This window comes from Caloenas nicobarica, chromosome 8 (assembly GCF_036013445.1).
Source record: "Caloenas nicobarica isolate bCalNic1 chromosome 8, bCalNic1.hap1, whole genome shotgun sequence".
Taxonomy (NCBI): Eukaryota; Metazoa; Chordata; class Aves; order Columbiformes; family Columbidae; genus Caloenas; species Caloenas nicobarica.
Genome location: NC_088252.1, coordinates 6,567,026 through 6,586,482, shown reverse-complemented (window position 1 = coordinate 6,586,482; position 19,457 = coordinate 6,567,026). Strand labels below are relative to the sequence as shown.

Here is a 19,457-nt window from a genome sequence, read left to right as displayed (position 1 = left end):
ACTCACGTTTACGATATGTTTGTAATCTGTTTCATCTACCTTTGTACTAGACACAGGAGTCAGCACTTTGTGGGGCTCAGTTTGATCAAACAAGTGAATGTTTCGTACTCTTTAGGACCTTTCCCCCTGTTCTAAAAATCAAGGACCTGCGGCCAAAGCTCTGCCCGACTGTTGCACAAAGGCTCGGGCATGGCTTTTGGCTACAGTGAAGCTTCACTGAAACGGACAACTCAAATATGAAAATTACAGCAAAATCATGTAAGCTGGTACCAAAGATGCTCAGATTAACCTGGCAACTATGGCACATAACGTGCTTTGTCACTGCCACTGAGCTGTCCACGCACCAGCAGATTCCAAAGCAATACCGAAAAATACTATTACAATTTTCACAATTATTATTTTGCTTGAAACGTTTGTTGGTCTTGTCACCCAGCCACTATTTTCATGAAGAATAAAAAGAAAATTCAAGCCTCCTCCTGTAATCATTCATTTAAAATAACTGCAACACTTGGAATTTGTTTGCACAAGGAAATAAGGATTAAGTTTATTCCACTCTTAAAAATGTGTATATTCCACTATAAAATTTTAATCTCACATTTGAGGGGGGAACGCTTGTCTCTCAAGTGATTGTCTAACATTTTCAAAACACACATAACTGTCAGAGAATATCTGAAATAAATGATAAATTTAAATTAAGCAATAAATTCAAGCAGATTTTGCACCACATGGGCAGGCCAATAATCCAAATGAAGGTTTTTGCCTATTGCATAGGTATGAGCCATGCATTCACAATTAATTCCTGGAAGTAAAGAAGATAAAACTATATGCTCTGCACCATCACTGTGGGTAGGACATATGTCAAAGTTGTAAACACAAATTTCTCATTAAAATACAATAACTTAAAGTATCATAGGTTTCAAAGTAAGGAAGCTTTGAAACTAGGTTTTGCAAATACAGAATAACAATCTTCCTCCACCCTGACCCAAAATGTGCCACGTTATAGTAGGACTACAAATGCCACTGTAAGAGTCCTTCTCCCACCCTTAAAACGCCTGTCCTGTAGTGATGTGCCTGTTAGAGATGACACGACATCCGTGAGCTCCTCACTGCAGGTAACTCCTCTCCAGAAAGGTGCACGTGTGGTCTGAATCTCGACGGTGACATTTCAATTCGATACACAGGGAGATGTGAAGCGGCAAGGAGAACTAACTGTGATAGCATGAATGCGCAGTGCACGACAGACCAACTGAAAGGTGTTTTATTTTGCAGATCTTAAGACAAGCACGCAAAGAAAAAAAAGAAAATAAGCAGGGGACTGTTTGCTTGTTTAAAAAAAAAAATCAATTTTCTTTATATTCTTTGTATTTCCCTGACAGCATTTAAGCCACGCAATCAGTAACCAGCGCAGTGAATCACATTAACAAACAGAACTGTTTGTGATATCAGACATGCCCTGAGGCAGGACAGACCTCCCCGGCCCCTGGCCAAAGCAGCTCCAGCAGCCCAGGACAGCTCTACAACTACCTCGCTTCTGTTGTTCCTCCTCTCTTTGCCTTCCTCTGCCCCAAGGAGCAACCCGCACTCATCCCTTCCTGACCCTGCTGCTACCACGCAAAACCCAATGGACAGTCCCAACAAAACCATATTCCCTCTGGGCCACCAGTCACGCACAAGACTGAGTCCCCACGCAGTGGTGATGCTGATTTCTTACCGCTCCTGCAGTTTTAATGATAAAAGTAACACCGCCAAAACGCATTGCTTTAACAGGGTAAGAGTTTGCTAATAGAAACCATCTGCAAAAGAGAAGCTTTCAAAAGCAAACAGCTTGTTCCTTCAACCGACACCACATCTGTCCACCTCTTTCAACATGCACCAGGTACACCCCACCCTTTGGGGCTCGCTCGTACCAGCTGCCAGATGCTGCCACTGGTTATAGATTTGAGATCATGACAAATACACTTTGCAGCTGTCCAGAGGAGAACAACCATAAGCCAAACCCAAATAAATACATAAAGCCCAGAGCATCGTCCCTCGCAAATTGCACATATATGTTACATACAGCTAAGAGCTTTAATGTGATAAAAACAAGCCCTGGGGGAGCAAAAATATCACCTAAACATTAAACACAGCACAGCCAAAATCTATGTGGTTCGAACAGAGGACGGGAAGAGTTAACAAAGAAAAATATTTAAGTCACTTAAACAAACAAATCACTCCTGATAAGGTCTCTGGATGCAAAAACAAGTGATAGAAGTGTCTAATCTGGAAAGTTAAAAAACTCTTACCTTTTTTTTTTTCATTTTGTTACACAGAAAACAAGAGACAAAGCACAGATTACAACACTGGTTTCATTTACATATGTATATATACATTTTTAACACCAGCAATGTATGTCTTTCACCCTGCTAATCTTTTCTTAGTTCAAGCAAATTCTGAGGCTGATCCATGGTGCAATCAGAGATAAAATGCAGATTTAAATACTGTAGTAAACGACTTAGAGCAGTCTCCTACCACAAGCTTACAGAGGTTTCTTCAGGTCAGAATCTGACCTTGAGTGGAGAAGGCAAACTCTTTCAACTCTTTCACTACTTGTTAAAAAAAAAAAAAAAAGAGGAACAATGTCAATTCAGTTCCTCTCCAATTCCAAACGATTTGACTTTGTCACTGTTCCGAAGTCGCTGTAACTTATTAAGGAAGACCAAGCCAATGAGGCCCTCTATAGACAGACATGAGCAGCCTCACGTTCTTAAGCCCTGTTCCTCATGGGGGACTTTAACCACCCCAGTATCTGTTGGACAGCACAGCAGGGCATGAGCAATCCAGGAGGTTCCTGGAATTAGTTGATGATAACTTTCTTCTTCAAGAGATAGAGAAGCCAATGAGGAGAAGCGCTATGCTGGACCTTGTTCTCAGCAACAAGGAGAGGCTGGTGGGGAATGTGAAGCCCAATGGCAGCCCTGGCTGCAATGACCATGAAATGGTGGAGCTCAAGATCCTTAAGGTAGCAAGGAGGCCACACAGCAAGCTCACTACCCTGGACTTCAGAGAGCAGACTTTGGCCTCTTCAGGGATCCGCTTGGTAGAGTACCAAGGGATAAAGCCCTGGAGGGAAGAGGGGCCCCGGAAAGCTGGTTAATATTCAGGGGTCACCTGCTCCACGCTCAGGAGCGATGCATCCCAACAAAGAAGTCAGGCAAAAACACCAGGAGGTCTGCACAGATGAATAAGGAGCTCTGGAGAGGTGGGCCTGGGAGAACCTCATGAAGCTCAGCAAGGCCAAGTGCAAGGTCCTGCACAGGGATCGGGGCAATTCCAAGCACGGATACAGGCTGGGCAGAGAATGGATTGAGAGTAGCCCTGAGGAGAAGGACTTGGCAGTGTTAGTTGATGAGAAGCTCAGCACGACCCAGCAATGTGCGTCTCCAGCCCAGAAAGCCAACTGTGTCCCAGGTTGCATCAAAAGCAGTGACCAGCAGGTCGAGGGAGGTGATTCTCCCCCTCTAGTCCACTCTGGTGAGACCCCATCTGCAGTGCTGGGGCCAGCTCTGGGGCCTCAAATGTAAGAGAGACACGGACCTGTTGGAGAGAGTCCAGAGGAGGCCACAATGATCACAGGCTGGAGCACCTCTCCTGTGAGGAAAGCCTGAGAGAGCTGGGGTTGTTCAGCCTGGAGAAGGCTACAAGAACACCTTATTGCAACCTTCCAGTACCTAAAGGGGGCCTACAAGAAAGCTGGAGAAGGACTTTTTACAAAGGCATGTGGTGATAGGACAAGGCGTAATGGCTTTAAACCGAAAGAGGGGAGATTTAGGTGAGATATGAGGAAGAAATTCTTCCCCGTGCGGGTGGTGAGGCCCTGGCACGGGCTGCCCAGAGAAGCTGTGGCTGCCCCATCCCTGGCTGTGTTCAGGGCCAGGCTGGACGGGGCTCTGAGCAACCTGGTCTGGTGGAAGGTGTCCCTGCCCGTGGCAGGGGCTGGAACTAGATGAGCTTTAAGGTCCCTTCCAACCCAAAACATTTAATGATTCTATTACTAACAGTCTAATCAGGCTTACAGCCACTCACAACTACAACGTACAGATCACTCTCAGCTTGCTATTATCTCTTCCTTCACACAATGAACTTGTCCGGCCACAACAGAGTGGCCTCCAGAGCTGGAGGTGGCACAGCCGCTCTCCCATGGAGCGTTCCTCACACGCACGCAGAACTTCTGCCCCGAAATGCAGCTGCTGCCTCTCGGTGCCCCCGTGCACCTCTGAGATAAACTGCTGTTCATACAGCTGCTTCATTTTAGCAGCTCTGCACTCTGATCTCTGGAGGCTGAGGCGTGACTGCCATGTAGAATGCTCGGTTGTCCATTAGTATCTCCACCGCAACACAGAGAACCAGAAAGGTGCATGCAGCTTACCGAAACTTACAAATTACGTGTTATTTTCAAAGCAAACACACCTATTTTCTTTTTCTATTTAATTTCAGGGGGAGCAGACAGCCTCCCAGGCTAGGAGGAGACTGTCTACTCCAGAAGGCCTCTAGAGAAAACACCACATTAAAGCCCTGGAGACCCCTGATCACAGAGCTGCCACACTCATCATGGCGGCCCAGGCGCCCCGCAGCGCCACTCCCGCTATGGCGGCGCAGGGCGGGGACGACACTCCCGACATGGCGGCCGGGGCAGGACGCGAGCGGATCCAACCCGGCGGCCGGCAGCAGCCCCGGCGCTGCTGGGAATGCCCCCTCGGACCCCGGACGCCGGGACCCCGCGGGCGCCCCCCGTGCGGAGCAGCCCCGCGGCGCTGGGGACCCCCACGTCCCGCCGCGCCCGCAAGATGGCGGCCGCCCCGGAAGCGCTTGGCGGGCGGGGAGGCGCCCAACATGGCGTGGTGGTGCTGGGCCCGCGCCCGGGGCCCGCGGCCGCGCAGGTACCGCCGGGCCGGGGAGGGCTCGGGCCGGGGGGCGGGCGGTGGCGGCGGTGCTGACGCTCCGCGTCTCTCCCCCGCAGGCTGACGGTGCTGCTGGAGCAGCGACAGGGTTTCCGCCGGGCGCGGCCGCGGCCCGAGGAGCCCCCCGCCGCCACCGCCGCCGAGGCGCGGCCCGGCCCGCCAGCCCCGCGCCGCAGCCTCTGCCCGCCGGCCCCGACCCCCCGCGCCGGCCGCCCCTCGCCGCGCCGCCTGGTCAGGCCGCTGCTGTTCGCCGTGGGGGTAAGCGGCTCCCCGGGGCGGGCGGGGACCCCGCGGCTGTCAGGACGGCGCGTTCATTGTGACTTTTGTGCGGTGTCGCCCAGTTCACAGGCGCCGCCTTCGGGTCCGCCGCCATCTGGCAGTACGAGTCGCTCAAGTCGCGGGTGCAGAGCTATTTGGAGGATGCCCGAGCGGACTGGATGGATAAAATACGGCCCCAGAAGAGGGGGGACTTCCGAAAACAGGTACACGGAGCCAGGCCCGGCCTGTCCGCACACGGGTGGGTCCCTGCGGGAGCACAAACCAGCACCGCAGCGTGAACCAAACCGGCAAACCCCCACCACATCCTTCCTCTGGTGTGGGCACCATTTATACAACAGATACTTGTCCTGTTTGTCCTGATTTGCAACTTGGAGAAATAATAGGTTCACAGGAAATTGCAGCGTATAGGTTTCCCTACAAGAAAAACTGGGTAGAATTAGTTCTAGAAAACTGTAACTCGCAATGTCACTGCAAAAGCTATACTGGAGAAAAATACCAGCTTCACCCTGAAATGCAGGGAAAGGGAGGTCAGTAGCAGTAGTTTGTATACGTAAATTAGATGCCTTTTGTTTTTTCTCTACATTAAAAAAAAAACCCACTGTTCTCACTATATCTCAAGTGTTCTCACAAGTGAACATGAATTCCCAAAGAGGACAGATTCTCACTATATCTCAAGTGTTCTCACAAGTGAACATGAATTCCCAAAGAGGACAGAGCTCACTTGGATTTTGAACCTTAAGGATAAGATTCTTTTAATCCTCTGGCTCCCGAAATGCATTCATATTTTCAGCTTTCACTTCACACATATGAGGGGTTAGAAGACTTTTTTTCTTTATGAGAGCTGACCTTTCCATGCAAATACTTTAGAATTCAGGCAGCAAGAACAATACAAGCATTGCAAGACTTGTTATAAATTTAGTTGATGTCCTGAAAGTATGAGTCACTTAGTTTTCAGTCAAGTGTATTTAAAACTAAACAGGCATATACATTTTACATTTGTTTCAAGGTTACTACTATGGCTTGTGATAGACCAGGCTTGATTGCTCTTTCAGGTCTGCTTGTCCAAGAGAAGTAGGGCTGAGTGTGGAGCTGGAGAAACACGAGGTCCTGGGCTGGGTAGGACACAGAGGAGCTGCTTTTGTGATGTGTATTGTGCAGACTGGGGTACTTCTTTCAAAATGAGAACATACTGTGGGTTAACCAATGCCCAGCCAGTTTATGAGCAAAAGATGGCTAAACCTCCTAAAATCCCCTCATTCCCCTTTTATTGCTGAGCATGACAATATTATATATCATAGGAGTATCTCTTTGGTTAGTCTGGGTCACCTGCCCAGTTGTGTCCCCTCCCAGCCTATTGCGCACCCCCGATCTGTACCCTGCAGGGGCAGAGCAAGAAATGGGAAACACTTCAATGCTATGCAAACACTGTTCAGCAAAATCTAGAACAATAATCTGTTATCAGTACTGGTTCAGTCAAAAATCTAAACCACAGCAGCATGTATGAGCTGCTATAGAGAAAATTAACTCTGTTCTAGCCAGGCCCAGTACAGCATGCTTTCTTGCTCAGTGTATGTGAACTGCAGGTGGGACTGTGATTGTCAGTTAATATTTTAAATCATTTTGGTTTTATACTTCCGTTTTCCTTCAAAACCAGAAGGGGGAGATCTGGTAATTAGCTATCAAAAAGAAGTAAAAACAAAACAACTAATAAAAACCAAACACTAAATAAAACTGCCCTGTTGTTAATAGGCTTAAACTCCCAATCCCTGTTTTCAATGGGTAGTTCTATTTTAAAAAGTTCAGGATCCCCCAAATACCTTCTGGGGGCATCTGCTTCTTGTATTGTAGAAAAGGAATTTACTTTAGTGTTCTTATACTGGATAACTTTGTAGGAAATACTGGTATCTGTATCCCATGCCAGAGATTTAAACAAAACAAAAAAAGTAATGAAGCTGTTACTTTGCTATCAAATAGTAAATGGTTTGTTTCATACAGCATTATTTCTCCCCCCACCTCCAACCTAGCGATAATTTTTATGATATTGTCCCCATCAATATGTTTGGAAGGTCACTCAGACATCAATAAATAACTGTCCAAAATTATTCTGAAAGCTGAGGAAGGGAGAGGGGGTGGCATTTGTCTGTGGGCTGACTGCGCTCAAAATAAACTTTTTCAGGGGTTTTAAACTTGGAGAAGGGCTGGGTGAGCTGGACGCAAGGGGGAATGGATTCCACATCTTGTGAGCCACCTCTGCAAAAGTGACCCTGGCACAAAAGTGGGATCTCCCAAAGGTGGGTGGTGTGATGTTAGACGGCATTAGGGTGAGGCTTAGTCGAGGCAGGGTTTATGCTAACTTTGGCTAATCTGCTAAAGTAAGCATTATGGCCTAGGTCTTTGTTTAGTACAAGCAGAGGTAAACCCGTGGAGTTACGTAAAAGGATATAACCTCGTTCTTTTTGAAGCAACTCTTCATCTACATTGGGATATTTTATGAAAAGGAGAGTAGGTATTCTTGAGCAAGGAAATGCTAACTTGAGAAGCTAAACCAGTCAGAAATAAAAAAGTGTGTGTCCAATTTACTTAGCAGATTTCAAACGAAAAATGCTTTCCATTTCTTAAAAAGGTAGAACCTTAGGTGACTGTTTTCAAAATTGTGAATACTCTACAGTGGCATTGATGTACAACAATTCTGTTTCAGGTTAACAGCTGGTGGAATAACCTGACTGAGGGGCAGCGGACTGTGACAGGTTTGTGTTAGCTTACAAGTATTAGACATTCACAGGAAGAGAAATTTGGCAAACAGGTACAGTATGTTAAAACAGATGGCTTTCATACCACGTTTAGGTTGTTGAGCACAAAGCATATGTAAAACTACACCTGCACGTACACTTTCTGCTACAGTTCCTTCTCACAAACTATTTTTCAAATGCATTATAAAGATTCCTATGTAACTCTGCAAGGAGGATCAGCTAGAATCCTTTCCCAGCAATGTTTTTCTCAGGAAGCGTGAAAAACAGCAAATGGTTTTAGAAGGCATAGGCGTATATGTTCCACTGGCATGTGGAAATAAAATTCCCCTAATCATTGCTGCTTGTTTGCAGCATTAGGTATGTAAAATAGGAAAAAATTATATTCTGTGCTGTTGTTTGGTTATGATGTAGTTTTGATCGGTTAGCCTAGCATCACTTGAAATCCCTGAGATAAACGTAATGTGTGGAGAGAGATGGATGAGAACTTGATTCAAATCCATATAAAGTAGTGGAGCCACATCTGCTCTTACATATTCTATGTTAAGGAGTTCCCGAGTCTGTATTAGCAGGTTGTAAGCATAAGGTTGCGCAAATGCTCTTTCTATGCACATTTTAGGAAAAAAAAATTCAACTTACTAACTCTTTGAAGAATTGACTCCAGTCTAAGAATAGATTGTGTAAGTGCTGAATGTTTTTGTACGATGCTTTGAATTGCTCTTCAACATACAAGCCAGGTCACAATACAGATACAAATATTGTATTGGGACCAGGAGGAGGGTTGTAAAGATTCATGGTTAATCTCACAAGCAATACAAATTCTAGCTGGTAGGCCCTGAACCATTCAGACACTTACCCTTGGTTGCCATAACAAGGTTGGGCTCACTGTACTGAAATAATTGACAGTTCTGTAACATCTTGGCTTTGCATACAGGGAAAATATTTCCTCTAATAAAAGAGCATGGTGGAACAAGATGGAATGTTGAAAGAAAAGATGTATTGAAATTTTGGTTCTAGGATTTATATATCATAGTTTTCACACTTTGGTTCAGATTTTCTGGACTGTTGCATTCGTTACACTGTATGTTAAAACAGCTGCAATTAAATGTCATATTTCTGAAAGACCTCCACTATATAAATACAGCTTTCAGTATTTTTGCTTTTTCTAATCTCTATAAAGCAAGAAGTGGTTACTGCTTTTGATGGAATAATGAAGAAGTATGGTTCTTGAAAGCTTACTTTTGAATACTTGTTTACATTAAGCATTATGGTATGTTACAGTCATAATTTGCTTTTATACTGTTTTTTCCTCTTAATAGGGATTATAGCTGCAAATGTCTTTGTATTCTGTTTATGGAGGCTGCCTGGTATGCGACGGATTATGTTTACATATTTCACCTCAGATCCATCCTCCAGTAAGTGAACAGTAATTTGTGTGACTTCTCTACTTCAGGATGTAATAGAGCCTCTGATCGCACTGCAAAAGCTTCAAACGGCACGTAGCAGCTCCATCACCCACAAGCAATCTCAGTCATGCCCAGACATCTTTTTGTCTAGACAGGAAACACTTCTAGGGGGAAAATGTTAGAAGTAATCTATTAAACAACCAAAAAACCACCACAACAACAAAAACAAAACACACACCAACACACACCACTGGTGCTTTTCTAAATATTGTAATGTCAAAACTTGCCCGCTGTCTGGCCTTTTACTGCAATGCGATGCAGCTCATGCCTTTGTAAAGATAAAGAGACGCTTCTCTAAGTGGTATCACTACTTTCCTGGACAGAATGTGAATCATGCCAGACTTTGGGAAGGAGGAAAATAAATCATACTGTGTAATTCCATTCAAAAACTAGTCTCAAATGTGGGTTTTTTTTTTTCCCCCCTCCTTTAATGTTCTGTGGGGTGCAGATAGAACAGTCACATCCATGTGTGCTTTCATCAACAGACAAGCATTAGTCTGTATTCTATGTACAGAATCCTTGTTTCAAAGCTGTGCTTTGTTTGTGGTTTTTTTTTAATGTGACCCAAACCCACAAAATCTAAGCTTTCACTGTGCGTGAAATGTTTTGAAGAAGTTAACTTAGGAAAGCAAGTTATTCGTATTTAATGGCAGTTTTCCTTTCTACGGTAAAGAATTAAAAGGATGAGACAAACATGCATGAGAAGAGTACCTTCTGCTATCCTCTTAATTTCTGCTGAAAAAGTAGAAACTCAACCAATTCCCCACACACAGTCCAAAGCTGAATACAGCTGTTATCCAGCTCTGAGCATCAGCCACCCCAAACACTCCTGTTTTAAATAATGTTGACCTTTAAACTTGCTAATTGGCTTCTTTGCATTTTCAAGGCTGCTGTTTCAGTGAAGAGAGCTAGTAGCTTTTTGGAAGAAAAACTATTTTTTCTTTATGAGTTCATCTCTGTAGCAAAATAATTTTAGATAGGTGTTCATATACTATATTAAAAATCTTTCACTGTGTACATATTTAAGTAAAATCTCCCTTTTCCTTTCCAAAGCACAGGAGAAGTGTCAGAAATGTTTTCTATGAAATGTTCCCCAATAGGTAATTAAGACTTTCTAAAGTAGCTCTTTGTACAGCTTGCATATCTCTGGGGTATATGTTCTACCTTTCAAAAGGTATTGCAGGGAATTTGAAATTTGTCACGTTTCTGGGTTTATTACGTAGCTTATATTTGAGAATTCTAAGCATAATTAGCCTATAGTATGTCTTGATAAATTCCTAGTCTGCATGACATGTAAGTCGAAGCAAATTAAATAACTCATTTTTTTCATTAATTGATTTTCTCTTTTGTAGGAGCCCTGTGTTCTCCCATGCTGCTCTCTACATTTAGTCACTTCTCTCTATTCCACATGGCAGCAAATATGTATGTTTTATGGAGTTTTTCCAGCAGCATTGTCTCTCTTCTGGGATGTGAGCAGTTCATGGCAGTTTATCTTTCTGCTGGTAATGTTAAATATATATATTATTTATTCATGCAAGTAAAATGTGCATGTTTAATAGATGTATGCGGACAGATGGCTATTGTTCAGTCCCACACATTGCTCTCTACTAACTTCAGTATTTACTGCTGTCATACAGAATTCTGATAAGTTTAGGATATTGGGCTTCAAAATACGATGACACTATAAGTATCCTGTTTTAAGTCATGCTTAGCTACCAAAATAAAATAGCTCTTATACAGATTCATGGGAGTTTTGTGGGAAGAAATGACAACTACTTCAAGTTAAAACAACAACAACAACAAAACCCATGCAACTGAAATCTACACCATCTGCACTAGCTTCTTTAGGAAGATGTACAGATAAAATTGTTGCACTTTCTGATGCTCGTCTGCATTGCTGGCATTGTTTCCAACAGTAATTTTTCTTTTCTAGGGGTTATCTCCACTTTTGTGAGTTATGTTGCTAAAATGGCCACTGGAAGATTTGAACCATCCCTTGGAGCTGTAAGTATCTCAGAATACGGGAGACCTTATAATGATCTCTGAAGCCGTTTTCAAAGCCTGCTGTATTCTTTAACCTGCTTAAAAGCCAAGAATACATTTGAGATAATGGAAACCAGGAAGGTGTAACAAAATCAAATAACCAGGCAGCAATTCTTTTGCAAGAACTTGCCTGTTCTTCAAATGCAGTAACTCTCTTGCAGTGCAGCCCAGAACTAACACCACTTAATGTTAATGGCTTGTACATGAGTGCGTAACAGCAGGACCTCTTGTCACTGAGCAGATAGTTCAGCTCTATAACTTATTTCATAATTGTGTATCAGTCTTCTCCAACTGAAAATAGAATATTTTAGAAAGAGGCAATGTAATCAGACAATCAAAATCAGCACGTGATACTAGTGGAAGCTGCAGGGAATGCTGTGCAGAAAGGGCAGCACAACTGCCAGAAGTCTCACAGTATGGAGGAGATGAGGCAGGCTGGGCAGGTGCTGTGGTTGTCTGTTCTTTACAAGGATTTTTAGTAGTGCAACTTTTTAACACGCTTCACTTGCTATAAGTTTGAGGTGAACCTAGCCATTTGCCAGCTTGTAAAGGCTTAATTTACTAAATAGTTTGGTTAAAAGTGAAATGTCAGGTTCTTATTTTTCAATTGGAATGAAAAATAAAAAAAAGCTGTCCCAAAGTTAGAATTTTTGGTAGTGCTATGTATTGCATCTTTATCTTATAAATAAACTGTATCTGGAGCAAGTTACTTTCCAGTAGCATAATTGATCTGAACTTTCTGAAATTGCCACACATTGCAATAGTTTACTGCTAATAGTCACAGCTTTTCCATTGAGATATTTCATGGATACAAAAGCCCATGATCAATGTAGTACAGACCAGGGAATTGCTTGTTTCATTAACAAAAGATTCCTTGTCCCTGTCCATCTGTTATTTTCCTTGTTTTGGTACAAGCTTCAGAATGTTTCCCTTCATCTGAGATGTCTGTGTTTGATTAATATGTATTAGAGTTCTAGGATTTATCACAGAATCACAGAATGTTAGGGATTGGAAGGGACCTCAAAAGATCACCTAGTCCAATCCCCCTGCCAGAGCAGGAACACTTAGGTGAGGTTACACAGGAAGGCGTCCAGGTGGGTTTGAATGTCTCCAGAGAAGGAGACTCCGCAACCTCCCTGGGCAGCCTGTTCCAGGCTCTGTCACCCTCACTGAGAAGAAGTTTCTTCTCAAATTTAAGTGGAACCTCTTGTGTTCCAGCTTGAACCCATTACCCCTTGTCTTACTGTTGGTTGTCACTGAGAAGAGCCTTGCTCCATCCTCGTGACACCCATCCTTTATATATTTATAAACATTAATGAGGTCAATGTCAATTTACTGGGAAGAAAAGCACATTAACATAAATCGTTATCTTAAAAATCAGGGGAGTTATATCAATTATATAAGAGGATCTGAGGGGTATTTTTCCCCCTAGTATTTAAAATTTCAGATATTGAAATTCAATAATGGTGTCTTCTTTTGTTTTGATTCTGAACTTTGCTGTGGTGCTTTGTACTTTGAGGTTTAGCACAGGGTTGCATTTGAAAACAAAAGCCAAAAGGAAAGCAGGTTCAGATTCAGAAAAATACATTTTCCTTCATGTAACATCTCACTTTAATGTATTTTAATGTATTTACAGTCAGGAGCTATAATGACTGTCCTTGCAGCTGTATGTACGAAGATGCCGGAAGCAAAACTAGCCATCATATTTCTTCCAATGTTCACATTTACAGCAGGAAGCGTAAGTGCCTTTGAACTTCAAATAAATCCTACTCTACATTTTCACCATACCACTCCAATATCTAAGCGCACATCCTCTTCATTTGTGTTCCTAAACTATTACATTTATTTTGAAAGAGAATACAGGTCACGGAAGTCCTGGAGACTGATTGTGAATTGTTGCAGCCTAGCATGGTCATTACACAAGTGTGTAGTGAATTTAGAATTATCCTAAATTCTATCTTCATCCTAAATTCCATCCTCCATGGGTCTGTTTCAGATCTAATACTAACAGGTGAAAGTAGTTGGGAGGGACTCAGGTTCACCTGTCTGATGAAGCAAGCAGACATACTGTTCTTTCTGACAAGCAATATTTTTTTATAACAGCACTTGTTCCAGGCTAATCTATTACTGATACACTCTTTTTGAAGAAAAATTTATCAAAATGGGAAAAACAGAATTTCACTTCTCAAGGGAAATGACATTCCTGCCCTGGAGAAACACCTACCTCCTCATTTGGATACCATCTTTTGATACTTCTAAGAACACTGTTGGGTTTAGAAATAAACTGCTGAGGCTTTTCTTCATGTGGACTTTTTTGTTTCATTAAGTTTGTTTAAGCACATCCACTACCCCATTTAAGAAAAGCTCATGTATATCTTGACTTCCTTTAGTAAGTTTATCATCTTTGATCCACTACTTAAAGTTGTTTTACTCCTTTACTTAAAGAAGTTAAACTTTGTCATTTCACTGCATCTTTCGTAAAAGAGATGGCCAGGGTAGAAATCTTGGCAGAGCCACAGAGGGCATTGCCATGAGGAAGAACTCATTGCAACAGTAAAACAGGAGCGACATTGGCTATTGCATTATAAATGTTGGAATTATTTTAACCCTACTATTTAATTGTATTTCTAAATGTTATGTACTCCTTTAGCCTACCTTACATGTATTTTAATCAGCTTTTAAAATAAACAAGCCAATGTAGCAGTATAGCTGCTATTCTAACACATATGCTTAAGGAAAGAAATCCTGCTTAAAGCTACATTTCACCCTAACATAAAATCTGTTGTTGGTCTTTTTAGAATGAGGCATTTAGTAAAATTTTGCATTACAGTTACAGTGGTTTATGTCTCCTGAGGATGTTATGCTGTTGCTCATGCCGTTTCTGGCCACGAAGTTGTTCACTATCATCGTACCTTCTAACAGATGTGTCTCATTTACAAGAATGCAATGATCAATTTATATCAGATAAAATGAAAGGGATACCGCCCCACATATTCCATCCACTGGAGGGTTGTGTTTGGGAGGACAGATGCACATAAGTCTAAGCTCTGTCAGAATTAGTGAATCAGTGCTGTAATTCCATAATTTATGCTGTCTTTTATAGCATGTATTCTTTCAGGTAACTTCCTCTTTCTTTTGTTTTCTGACCAAAGTTTGGAATGTATATGTAGCTTTAGAAATGAGGACTGGAAGAGACTGAGTATTTGAAAAGTACACATGCCTACCCCAAATTACCATGTAGCTGCTCTTGTCTGTATTCTGATGACAGCACAGTACAGCTAAGGGCAGAGTCTGTTGTTTTCAAACTTTTTATAGTGATTGCCTTGATATAAAATTTATGGGATGTTTTTTGATACCAAATGTTTGCTCTGTGCCAGAATATGAAACTTCGTTGTCAGTGGCCATTACACACTGTGACTGATCCTGTCCTTTCCATGTTCTGTTCAGGCTTTAAAAGCCATAATTGCATTCGACACTGCAGGGCTTGCTCTAGGCTGGAGACTTTTTGACCATGCTGCACATCTTGGAGGAGCTCTCTTTGGAATGTAAGTCTGTATTTACTAACTTCTGTTTGCTTTGTATTTAAATTCATCCTGTATTCCTTCCTCTTATCTCTGAAACATAGGGAGTTTGGAAAGTTGTCTTAAGTAGCACTGAAGACAACTCACTGTTATTCTCAGAGTGCTAGAAAATTCTGTGGAAAATACTGTTAACGGATGCTTAGAACTGAAAGAAATTGAGCTGAACTGCCTTAGAATGGTAGGTTAGATGTCAGATTGTGCTTTTGCTGTAACCCAAGCTGGCCATCTCTGCCTGGCTCTCCCCAGCACATGGAAGAAAGTCACAAGGGAGGAAAGATTCTTATAAAACACAGCATGGACAAATTAAGATAACTTTAGAATTTAGCAGCTAAGAAAATTCTTTTGTCTCAGTGGTTTTCCCTAATTACCAATTTAGAGAGAGCTACAGAGTTCGTGTAAGCTCAAGCCAAATTCCTTTGAGCAGCCTCTACTATTTATCACTGTTGCTGCATTGTTGCTGTGTGGAGCCTTCCTAATGGGGAAAAACTAGAAACCAGTTTGTAGGACAGTTCTGCATTGTTCATTGTTTGAACTGCATTAGCTAACAAGTTTTTCCCCTTCTACTCGATTGCAATGTTGCCTTCATTTGCACATTTATTGCTATGAGCATTTTCGGTAGGGATTTTAAAAGCCTACCTGACATTTAACTAGGCCAGACAATGAGTTTAAAAGCTTGTTACAGAAGTTTGCCCGGTGGGTTTGTTCTGTAAATGTTATGAAGGCACGTAGGATCCTGTGAAAGCCTGAAGAACATGGCTCTTTCCATCTTCTCCTGACATCAGGACTACAACAGTTTTTGCTCCTTCACTGTGGCTAGTCTGAAAGGTAGAGTCTAAGACATGAAGGACACTTATTTTGGTGAACAAACTGATTTGCCTTTGTTCACCATTTCTGGGCTTTAGTGTCAGTAAGTTCTGCACTGCAGTCTTCTTTCCTCCCTTTCTCTGGCATCACAAATGCATTTGATGTAGTCTTGCTGATTCATTACTGCTTCCTGCCTTGTATCTGTATCAGCTTGTTCATTATAATACAGATTCACATATTATTGCAGTAAAAATTGTCTTGAGTTGACAGATATCTTTCTTCCCCACCTATGTATATGTTCTACCTATACATTCTCCTCAGTGATCATTTTTGTCACTTCATCCTAAAACAGGGCCTCTATTTAGTTCATATGTTGAGTGGGCAAAGTGTTTTCTATACGTGGCCTCACAGACTATTGTCCGCTTCAGAAAGCAGCTGTATGATTTAACAGAGTGGCCAGTTTATCTAGTACTGGCTGATGGCTCATACAAGAGTGCCTTTGTTATTCAGGGCTCAGGTGTGAAGCTGGGCTTGTGGGAGGAGAACCTTCAACCTGTGTCCATACTGTGGCTTCCCATCCTGCCTCTCCCCTCCACCATAACCTCTCTTGCTTAATCGTTTATGCTGATACTCATATAGTTTTGTATGAATGCAAGTTAAGCCTGAACACTTTGATAGATTAAATCTTCATTTAATTCTTTATAGAAGAAAAATCACTTTGAATGGAATGTGGCTGCTCATTATGGGGGAGTTGTATTCACACATGAGAAAAATACTTTTACTTGGTGTTGTCAGTAAAGATTAGAACAAGCAACAGTACTCTTGTAACAGTCTCTTAAATGGAAATCATTTTTGCCTCTTGGTTAAGTAGCAATCATGAAAACCATTCATTCTTAGGACTGAGACAAGCAAGAACAAAGCATTTAAATATTAGCAGCCAAGAGACCAAGTGGTTAACCTGCCACTTCCCAAGAACATTGTTCTTTCTGACTCACTTTATCTTGTCTCCTATACCAAGCATTAGAGTTACTTGATTTGAGTGATCAGCCTGTTCCTCAGATACAGAGAAAAGTTGCAGTTAGTTTTAACTCATATTTTCTTTCTCAGGTGGTACGTGACTTACGGCCACGAGCTCATATGGAAAAACAGAGAACCTCTGGTGAAAGCTTGGCATGAAATGAGGACAAAGAACACAGGAAAAGGAGGTGGAAAATCTAACTGATTCTAATCCCAGAGATTCCTTGTGCCCAAGTGGTATATGACTTGAAGACATGGGATTGAATTGGTTTTGAAGGTTTTTTGCTACTCCACATTAAGCCTCTAAGAAGTTGAAGTTTCTAATGTAAACTACAGTTACAAAAATACGTATTAATAGAAAATGAACTCTGACAAAGGTGGAACAATAAAGATTTTTATCTTCTTGCTATCTGAGGTAACAGTCTGCATTACATTTTTAAAGGAGGAATAAAGAAAAGCTTTCCAATTAAGCAACCAAAAGCTCTGTCCAATAAACTTCAAAATGGAGTACAACTGGTCAATACTTAGTAAGATAAATCTTCTTAAAACTGAGGAAGCCAATGGATCACACATCCCCCTAATATCCAAGCAGCACTGGGTGCATTCTTAGAAGGCATGTTTTAGAAAGACTGGACTCAACATAAGGTTAGGGTGGGGAACTTCAGTGGTCTTCAATGTTGAAAAGATTGGATGAGATAAGCCAATGGTCTCTTTTGTTCTTAAACTTGAAACATGTGAAGCAATATTGGATTGTTTGCCAAAGTTATATAGTGGTTAATGATCCAGCTTCATTCATCAGCTATGGCTTATTCCATCCATGTTTTTCATTTCTATCTGCTTTCAAGATGCTGTCACATCTTTTAGAATTTATTACAATTATATCTTCTTCTTAACTACATGCAGTGGAAGAATGACTTGTACTGTGGTTTTGGATATTTTACCATGAATTATACTGCTTTCTATATTCTTTCACTGCCTTAGCATGGTGGTTTGTGGTTTGGTGGCTTTTGTGGGGTTTTTTTGGGTGGGGGGGGTTGTTGTTTTGTTTTTTGAAGTTGTGCTGTATTGCTAGTTTCCTGTAAGGTTTTTCTAAGAATTTTAAACCAGTAACATTTGGTTCAGAATGTGCCAGTTTTAGAAAAATGAGCAGCTTCAGCAAAAAAGTAGATGAGGTGCCCAAAGATCAACAACATTGTAACCAGAAGTAACTACTAAAGTAAACCTGAGGGTAGTACCACAACCAGTGTTCCTATTATTCAAATAAAAACAAAAACTGGATTTTGGGTATGCTATGACTGCCAGACCCCTTGCAAAGGTCTGAGGAATCTGCCCAGATACAAACTGTTGGGTTCAAACCCTGTAGGCTGAATTAGTCATTCCAGGTGGACTGACTTGCCAAAGAACAGGTTGTGTCTGTAAAAAACAACTTCTGCCTTTTTGCTTTACAAGTGTCTGGCAGAAAATACATTTCCTGTAGGAATAAATACTACATAATGCAAAGTGGCACCAATTGTAATAAATGATGGAGTACAAAATTGCTGTAAACTCCCCTACTACCACAAGCCAGTTGTCACGGAGGCACCCCAAAATAATTTTAGGTGGACAACAACAAGGTCAAAAACAAACTTCATTTTGGCCGGAAAAGTACCACCGATAAACCAATTAGAAACGAGGTTTATACAATTAGCTAGCATTCTGATAAGATACAGGTTCGGATATTAGGTTAGGGGATTATTTGGGGTGCAGCAAAAATAAGAATAATGAGGATCCACAGTGTGCATACACACACGAAAAACAAACCAGAGCCCTCTCTGCCCCGTTTGCCCATAAGAGACAAACACTGACCTACTGCGGCCAGGACTTCACACTGGTCTGTCCCAGATGAGGAATTTACACTCGCCTGCCAGGCGAGGCCTGATGAAAGCATACACTCGGGAATTTCTCACTCACCCGCAGGTGAGGCGCTGCCCATCCCGGGAGGTCACCTCAGAGGCTGCTCCTGAGGGGAGGGACTCCGGCAGCACGGCAGACCCGCAGCTCCGAGGAGACCAAACCAAGGGAATCCCCGGCGGGAACCCCATTTATGGCCCGATCGGCGCTGGCTGTGCCCATTCCAGAAGCTTCTCGGCTTCTCCACGCCCCGCCCCCCGAGTGTGGGCCTTCCAGAAGCTTCTCGGCCTCTGCGGGCTGGGGGCGCTGCGGGCCGCTGCTCTGCTGCCGGCCCTGCCCGCCGGCTGCGGGTCTCACAAACAGCCGTTAACGGCCCGCGGCAGGCCCGGGTCTGAGGGGGGTGCGCAGCTGCCGCCACAGCGCTCAGGGCGGGGGGGGGGGGGGGAAGTGCGGCTGCCACACCAGTGCTCAAGTTAATTTTTTTCCCCCCTTGGAAAATAAGATCGGTTCCTTTAAGTCAACAGGCATTTAAATGCCTTAAAAAAAAAAAAAAAAAAAAAAAAAGTTGGAGTATCTAATATTCCGTTGCTCTACTCTAGAAGCTTTCTGGCTTTCTGTTTCTAATCTTTCACTTCTCTGACACTCAGGGCTGAGCGAGGCGGCTGTTGGGGACAAACAGCCGGACAGACA

At 42.6% G+C, this 19,457-nt stretch overlaps 1 protein-coding gene across 1 annotated transcript; it reads left to right on the top strand.

Annotated features, from left to right (window-relative positions):
• The first annotated feature begins 4,862 nt into the window (after nt 1-4,862).
• Nucleotides 4,863-17,867, top strand: PARL (presenilin associated rhomboid like). Its single transcript, XM_065640139.1, has 10 exons — nt 4,863-4,919; nt 5,000-5,198; nt 5,282-5,422; nt 7,918-7,966; nt 9,286-9,381; nt 10,785-10,934; nt 11,366-11,436; nt 13,112-13,213; nt 14,923-15,020; nt 16,968-17,867. The coding sequence occupies exons 1-10, from the start codon at nt 4,873-4,875 to the stop codon at nt 17,080-17,082; spliced, it is 1,068 nt and encodes a 355-aa protein (XP_065496211.1). The 5' UTR covers nt 4,863-4,872; the 3' UTR covers nt 17,083-17,867.
• Nucleotides 17,868-19,457: the final 1,590 nt, after the last annotated feature.

Bases quoted from the DNA above. Each gene is read 5' to 3' on its own strand.
- PARL (XM_065640139.1), top strand. From the start codon at position 4,873: ATGGCGTGGTGGTGCTGGGCCCGCGCCCGGGGCCCGCGGCCGCGCAG. The intron at 5,199-5,281 runs GTAAGCGGCTCC...GGTGTCGCCCAG, and splicing joins CGCTGCTGTTCGCCGTGGGG to TTCACAGGCGCCGCCTTCGG. The intron at 11,437-13,111 runs GTAAGTATCTCA...ATGTATTTACAG, and splicing joins TTGAACCATCCCTTGGAGCT to TCAGGAGCTATAATGACTGT.